Raw genomic sequence first — 7,708 nt, forward strand, 5'->3', positions numbered from 1 at the left:
GCCTCGCCCACGGCGGTGCCCGTGGGTCCCGGAGCCACGCGTGACCCGTCCTCACGGGCGGGGCGCGAAGTTTGGCGGTGACGTCAGCGGCTGGGCGGGGCGTGGAGGGGGGCGTGGCCCCACGGTCCCGCCCCACCAACTTGCCGCGCCGGGCGCGCGGGGCCGCGCCGCGACGGACCGACGGCTCGGCTGGGATCGGCTGGGATCGCTGGGATCGGCGGGGATCGGCTCGGCTCGGCCCGGCTCGGCCCCGGCCCGGCGCGGGAGGGCGGGCGGGAGGGGCGGGCTCCCCCCGAGCGGCGGCCCCGGGCCGCGGCCCCCCGTTGCGGTCGGAGAGGCGTGCAGGTGAGCGCCGCGCAGCGCCGGACCGGGGGCGAGGGGGGCCGGGCCCGGCGGGGGGGGCGTTGCTGGTATCTGTCACTGTCTGGCCCGGGGCTGCCCCAGACTCTCCTCCCGCCCCTGGTGGCCCGGGACGTCCCGACGGGGCAGCGCGCATCCCTGTCCGGTGCGTGCGCGCCCCGACGGCTGCCCGCCGCCGCACTGCCCCCGCCGGCACCCCGCGTCCCGCAGACCCCGAGCCCCGACGGGCGCCGTGGGCACAGCGAGCTGCCGGAGCCCGGCTCCCCCCGCGGCTCCCCGGGGGCTCGCCCCCCCGGGCCGCTGCTGCCCCGGTGCCGCCCCCGTCTCCGCGAGGAGCCCGGAGAAGCTGGCCGGCACCGCGGCAGGGGATGCTGCCAGGGAGCCTCTCCCCGTGCCTCCGCCGCCGAGCATCCCCTCCCGGACCCCACACCTCTCTCTCCCGCAGTCTGCTCCCTTCCCGCTGCCGCAGCGCTCCGAGCCGGCCAAACGCAGACCTGCCTGCGGAGCGCGGTCCGGGCTGTCCCTCTGCACGCCCCGGGCCGGGGGCAGTGGGACTCCCCCAGCCCTGTCTCAGCCCCAGCCCGGCAGTTCGGCGGGCAGCGCCGGGCTGGCCGGCCCCTCCGTCTCCCGCTCCCTGCCCGCTGCCTGCCCGCTGCCTGCACTAGCAATATTTCGGTCCGTCTTAGCCTGGATGCGTTTTCTGCCTCTCCTCGGTACATCCTTCCCCCGGGACGTGGGGGCGGGATGGCAGGGGGAGCCCCCCACGGACATGTCCAGGGCAGCTGCAGATGGAAGCAGGGCCGGAGATGAAAGACCAGCCCGTGGCACCTCACGCCGTGGGGCAGAGCTGGGGGTCGGGGGTTGGGGGGCTCCGCTGGCGAGGGCTGCATGGCTGCGTCATCCCTCCGTGCCATCCCCACCCGGCCACCCACTTCCCCGCTATTGTCTTACACCCGCTGTTGCTTCTGCTCCCAAATTAGACACTTGGAGGGGGGTGCTGGCTGCGTGCGGGTACCAGCGCAGCACCGAGCCTTCCCCCCGGCACCCCGAGGAGGGAGCACTCATCCCTTCGCCCACCTCTTGCCTGGGTGCCCCTGCCCCGGTGGGGGTGCTCTCACCTATGGGGTGCCGGTGCTGACCCCGATATTGGGCTGGGTGCCAGCCTCCCTTGCAGGATATTCCGAGTGCACTGAGCCCCTCAAAGCCAGCCTAGCGCAGGGGAATTTGGAAATGCTCTGCCCTGGAAGGATGGGTCACCACTAAACCAACGAGAACTAATTTTATGAGCACAGATTAGCTGAGTGCTCTCCCAGAGACAGCAATAAATTCCCGATATATCATCCCACCCGGATCCCCTTCCCGGTTAATCCTGACACTCTGATGCCAGTGCTGCCAGCCTGCCTGCCCACCTGCCGGCCAACCTTACCCCTGATGATCTAGGGAACTGAGCCTCCCGCCCATCCAGCAGCTGCCAGGACAGCTGTCACTCCCCTTGGCTAGGTACAGTGGCACAGGAGAGCCGGTGTCGTGTGGCATGGGAACAGAAGGGTGCCAGGCAGGGCACGTTTGCTGGGAGAGCTGCTGGGATGAGTCAGGTATAGGCTGGAAAGTCTCATCCAATCTGGGGCACAAGCAGTGGTGTCCCATGGGTGCTCTGCTACTCTTTTGGGACTTGGTGCACGCTGAGTGGGACTGGGGCAGGTGCTTTTAGCCAGTGCAGGCTTTCCTGGCAGGACGGTGCCTGGGTGCCTTGCAAACTGGGTACACCCATTCTGTGGGCATCGCTCCAGCAGGCACGGAGGCAGGTCAGTCCCAAAGGATGGAGGCTGGAAGGAGCATCCCCCCATTCCCTGACTCACCGCACTCACGTCCCACCCAGGTTTGGGTCAATCACCCCAGGGAGCACTTAAGTGCATGCCTTGGGTGCTGCAGGCAGCATGCCTTCCTCCCAGGGCCCGCATAGCAGGGATGGGGCTGTGCACCTGCAGGTGGGTCGGGTGCTGCCGGGTGCTGCCCGTCCCTGCCCCCTCCAAAGGATGTGCCGCTTTCTGCATCTTCAGCTCCCATTGCCATAGCAACAGGCTCGGTGCTTGGGTACCCGCGATGCCGGCTCCCGCATCCCGCATCCCGCAGCCATCCTGCCCGCAGCCCTCGCCACCCGGCCCCGGGCACTGCTGGTGCGGCACAGCCAGGCCCACACAGCACAGCATGGTGTTTGGGGAGCTTTAGTGCTGGGCAGTGGGTGCTCCCAGCATCGTGCCAGCTTCTCATCACAAGGTCCCACTCAGGCCCATCCAAGAGGGCTGGGGGGCCCCAGGCAGCTCTGTCATCTTTTGAGCCATCAAAAAATAATGTCAGCTGAAACTTCCTCCTGGTAACATGGTGGGAAAGGGGGAAAAATTACTTTATGTGACTAATTTTTTTTTTCGGGGAAGCTTTCAAGAAGAATCTGGTTTTGAAGGGTTCCCAACAGGGAAGCAAGGGGCAAAGCATCCTTCCTAAAGGGCTGGAGAAGCTGGCGTGTGCCAAGGCTGGTGTCCTGACCGTTGCCAGTGGCAGGGGGGCTGGTACCTCCAAGCTGCAGTGCCACCTGCCTGGTGCCACAGTCAGGGCTTGTTGGGGATGGGAAGCTGAGACTGGTGTAACCCACTGCACATGTGACAACGTGTGACAATGCTCTGCCTGGGGAGGCCCCGTCTGCTGAAATGTTACCGTGGGCAAAACTGGGCTGAGAAACAGGAAAGGATCCGTTCACCTCTGCTTGCCTCCCCAGTGGGTGCTCCAGGCACTGTGCTAGCCCTGACTGCTAATTAATCATTAATAATCCACAAACAGGGGCAAAGGGGCCAGCTTGTGGCTGTGCTGGCAGCCTGAGCCCAGGTGGAGAGGCTGGATGCCATGGGAGTGGATGCACATCGGTGGGGCTGGGCACACGGCGGCTTGCGGCAGCTGCAGAGCACGAGCAGCCGCTGTGCTCAGGTTCCACGTTAATTAGCACAGCTCGGGAGGCTCTGCTGTGGCTCCAGGGGGGTCAGCAGTGCCGGGGCACTCACTGCCTCTCCCTGCCCTGCCAGCACCGGGCCCTGCGATGCCGTTTGGCTGCGTGACGCTGGGAGACAAGAAAGATTATAACCAGCCGTCTGAGGTGACCGACAGATATGACCTGGGCCAGGTCATCAAAACGTGAGTTGGTCCCTCCATGGCCCCATGGATGCCCTGGGGAACCTCAGCCACCTGTGTGGGGCTCTTGGGTGCTGAGGAGTGGCACAACACTGCCTGTGGGGGCTCTGGGGGTGCTGGTCCCCAGCTGGGCTGGGATTGCAGGGTGTATTTTGGGGCAGCTTTACCCTAAATAGTCCCTCTTGCTCATGGGCACATGGGAGATATTCACAGCTAGTGAATATCACTGCCCAAGGAGGGCAGTGAGCTTTCCCACTGCTGCTGGCTGCAGCTGGGTACCTCCCCATATCCCTCCCTCCTCCCCTCAAGATTTGCAGGGATTGCAGCAATTCCAAACGATCCTGGCTCCCTTGAGCATTTTGTGAATCAGGAGGGCTCAGCTACAGCAAAGGAAAGGCAGATTTCACTTGAGGGGCAGTGGAGCACTGCTGCTTCCCTCAACTTTTATTGCCATGCTGAGGAACCTGTTAGGATGCCTTCCAAAAAGTGAAGCCCTCACACCCCTTGAGAGCAGCTTGACCGCAAAACAGGCACCAGAATTTTTTCCATCAACTTCCAAAACACCTGCTTGGACAGAGGTCGCAGCTGGGAGGATCATACTGGGTGGCAGCGGGGACCTTGGTGCTCTCAAATCTTTGCTCCATCCTCTGGGCAGTTTGTCCCAAAGCCCACACGTCACTGTTCCCCTCCACCCAAGGCAGTGGCTGTGAGGATTCAGAGCAGCTGGGGGGATTGGAAAGCCAAGGCTTTGCTGGATCAATGCCTAGTGCCTCTCGGGGGCTCCCCTGCAGCTCCAGCCTGGCCGATGGGCTCCAGCACCATTAATAATAGAACAGAAATACTGCAGCTACCGGCACATCTCCCTTTCTTTCTCCCCGACTGCTGTGCTGATGCTAATATCAGGTGTGCTGCTGTTCCACCTTGGCATGAGTGGCTTCACAGTGGGTCTTACCCCTCCTGTCCTGAGGATGGGGCTTTTCAACCAGCAAATTCTCCCCCTTCCCTATCAATTTGCTTCTTCCATATCAGTTGCTTCTCACTGCTGTTTTTTATTTCCCCTCCAAAGTGGTTTTGAGCCACAGCTTTCTGTGGCATCTCCGTTGACTGCTGGGATCTGGGGGAATGCTGGTGGGCCCAGGGACCACCGAAGCACCCCAATCTCAGTGGTCACCAGGAACGGGGTGATGTCTGAGGGTACCCTTGCAGGGAAGAGTTCTGTGAAATCTTCCGGGCCAAGGAGAAGACGACAGGGAAGTTGTACACCTGCAAGAAGTTTCTGAAGCGGGATGGGCGGAAAGTGCGGAAGGCAGCCAAAAACGAGATCATCATCCTCAAAATGTGAGTACTGAGACTGGAGGGGATCCTGTGCTCCTGGGCAAACTGGGAACTCCCACCCATGTCCCTGTCTTTCTCCAGGGTAAAACATCCCAACATCTTACAGCTGGTGGATGTCTATATCACCCGCAAGGAATATTTCATCTTTCTGGAGCTGTAAGTTTGGGAGATTTAGCCGGGGGAAGGCGTGGCCCCATCAGGGATGGGTCTCAGCAGAGCTGCTGTCTGCAGGGCCACTGGCCGGGAGGTCTTTGACTGGATCCTGGATCAGGGCTACTACTCGGAGAAGGACACCAGCAATGTCATCCGGCAGGTGCTGGAGGCTGTTGCCTACCTGCACTCACTCAAGATCGTCCACAGAAACCTCAAGGTGGGTGGCAGGGGGGTGGGAGCACCCATGGGTGCTGCCATGCCCCCTGTCCTGGCACTCACAGTCCCCGTGCCAGCAGCTGGAGAACCTGGTGTACTATAATCGCCTGAAGAACTCCAAGATCGTCATCAGTGACTTCCACCTGGCCAAGCTGGAGAACGGGCTCATTAAGGAGCCCTGTGGCACCCCCGAGTACCTGGGTGGGTGAGAGCAAGCCGGGTGGGCATGCAGGGGCAGGCAGTGCTGGGTCCCAGCAGGACCCTGCTGCTCCTTACCATCCACTCCTTAATACCTCCACCTCCCATTCCCCATCACCCTGGGGGCTGATCCTAGGTGCTTCCAGTGGGTGCCTCCCACTCCCCATCACCCCATGGCCAAAAGGCCGGGTGGCTGGGGACCGCAGGGGATGGTTGCTCTTCTGTCTCTCGCAGCTCCAGAGGTGGTGGGGCGGCAGCGGTACGGGCGGCCCGTGGACTGCTGGGCCATCGGCGTCATCATGTACATCCTGTGAGTGTGGGGTGAGGGAAGGGGTAGCTACAAGGGCTTGGGGCTTGGACCGGACTGAGCCCACCACTACATTCCTCAGCCTCTCGGGAAACCCTCCTTTCTACGAGGAGGCAGACGAGGATGACTACGAGAATCACGACAAGAACCTCTTCCGCAAAATCCTGGCTGGGGACTATGAGTTCGACCCGCCGTACTGGGATGACATCTCGCAAGCGGGTGAGCCCCACACTGGGGGGTATATGGGGTCCCATGTTGTCCCCTACCAGCACTGACTTCTCCCCCCGTGCCCCCAGCTAAGGAGCTGGTGACACGTCTGATGGAGGTGGAGCAGGACCAGAGGATCACAGCAGAGGAGGCCATCTCTCATGAGTGGTGAGCAGCGGCAAGGTCAGATGGGGAGCCAAGGGGGCTGGTGGGGGCTGCTCATTACTCACTGTCTCTCCAGGATCTCTGGGAATGCTGCCTCTGACAAGAACATCAAGGATGGTGTCTGCGCCCAGATCGAGAAGAACTTCGCCCGGGCCAAGTGGAAGGTGGGTGTGGGTGTGCTGTGACTCCGTGTCCCCTCTTAGCCGAGCCCGGTCCCCCACCATGGGGCTATGAGCCTGGTGGGGCTGTCCTTGCCCCTCCGCCAGCCCCACACGCCCTCGTCTCTGCCCCGCAGAAAGCCGTGCGAGTGACCACGCTCATGAAACGCCTGCGGGCGCCCGAGCAGACGGAGACGGCGGCAGCCCCGGCCCCAGCAGCCACCCCAGCCCCGGCAGCCACCTCAGCTCCGGCAGCCACCCCAGCCCCGGCAGCCACCTCAGCTCCGGCAGCAACCCCGGCAGCGACCCCGGCAGCAACTCCAGCCCCGGCAGCGACTCCGGCCGCGGCCTCGGCTCCTGCCGCCGAGGCCACGGAGCCCGCAGCCACAGAGCCCGCCACCGACACGGCCACGGCCACGGCCCCCGCCACGGAGCCCGCGGCCCCCGCCGCCACCGCCCCGGAGCCCGCAGCCCCCGGCACGCCGCCCGCCGCCGCGCAGCCCCCGGCCCCCGGCACACCGCCCGCCACCACGTGTAACGAGGTCGGGGCCGCCGCCGAGCCCCCCAGCGAGCAGAGCGGCTGAGCGGCCCCCGCGACCCCTGTACATAGCCCCGGCATGGCCCCCCACCCCCGCCTGCGCCCCCTTTTCTACGTGCCCCGCCGGAGAGCCGGCCGCGGGGCAGAGCCCTGCATGGCGCCCGTTCCCCCGTGTCCTCCCAGCTCTCTCAGTCTGTCCCCCGCCCCCGTCCCCTCCCCCGGGGATGCCCAGAGACGCGGGGCAGCCCCCTCGGCCGCCCGCCCCGCAGTGCTGGGGGGGCGTGGCGGGGCCCCCCGGGACACGCGTGCATGTGCGGGACCACAGGCGGGGCCGCGCGGGACGGAGCGGGGGCCGTCCCGGAGACCCCCTCTCCGTCCCGGGACCCCCGGGGGGGACACGGGGACCCCCACGCGTTGTGCCTGGAGGACCCCCACTGCCCCCTCCGTGCCCCCTCCCCGGTCCCCGCTTCCCCCCTCGCAGCTGCATGCCTGCAGGGCCGGCTCTGCCCACGGCTGCCGCCGCAGCCCCGCGCCCCACCGCTGTATCTCTGGCAAATAAAGACCCCGCTGAGGACAAACTGAGACAGCACCAGCGCCGCCTGCCCAGTCTCTCTGTGGGGCCAGGGGTCTGCCAATCGTGCCGGCAGCAGGGAGCTCAGCGAGACGCAGCGGGCTGGAAGCGGCACCGCTCCCCAGGAAGCGGGACCCCGTGAGCGCTCGCTGCCGGGATGGATCCCGGGAAGGATCCCGGGAGCCATCGCTGGGCTCCGTGGGGCACGGGCCGGGCGCGAGGCCCCGCCCCTTCCCACCGGCCACGCCCCCTGGATCCGCCTTGGGTGCCACGCCCACTCGCTCCCGCCCCATCCTTGGCCCCCGCGCGGGCTCACTTGA

At 65.1% G+C, this 7,708-nt stretch overlaps 1 protein-coding gene across 1 annotated transcript; it reads left to right on the forward strand.

The window, feature by feature from the left end:
* Positions 1-296: 296 nt before the first annotated feature.
* Positions 297-7,406, forward strand: CAMKV (CaM kinase like vesicle associated). The gene is made up of 11 exons (XM_088171625.1): positions 297-345; positions 3,435-3,543; positions 4,747-4,878; positions 4,957-5,031; positions 5,107-5,245; positions 5,325-5,445; positions 5,677-5,752; positions 5,832-5,968; positions 6,046-6,124; positions 6,198-6,285; positions 6,417-7,406. Exons 2-11 carry the CDS (start codon positions 3,449-3,451, stop codon positions 6,861-6,863), a joined length of 1,389 nt encoding a protein of 462 aa, XP_088027751.1. The 5' UTR covers positions 297-345; positions 3,435-3,448; the 3' UTR covers positions 6,864-7,406.
* Positions 7,407-7,708: the final 302 nt, after the last annotated feature.

Source organism: Sturnus vulgaris, chromosome 11 (genome assembly GCF_052056855.1).
Source record: "Sturnus vulgaris isolate bStuVul1 chromosome 11, bStuVul1.hap1, whole genome shotgun sequence".
Lineage (NCBI taxonomy): Eukaryota > Metazoa > Chordata > Aves > Passeriformes > Sturnidae > Sturnus > Sturnus vulgaris.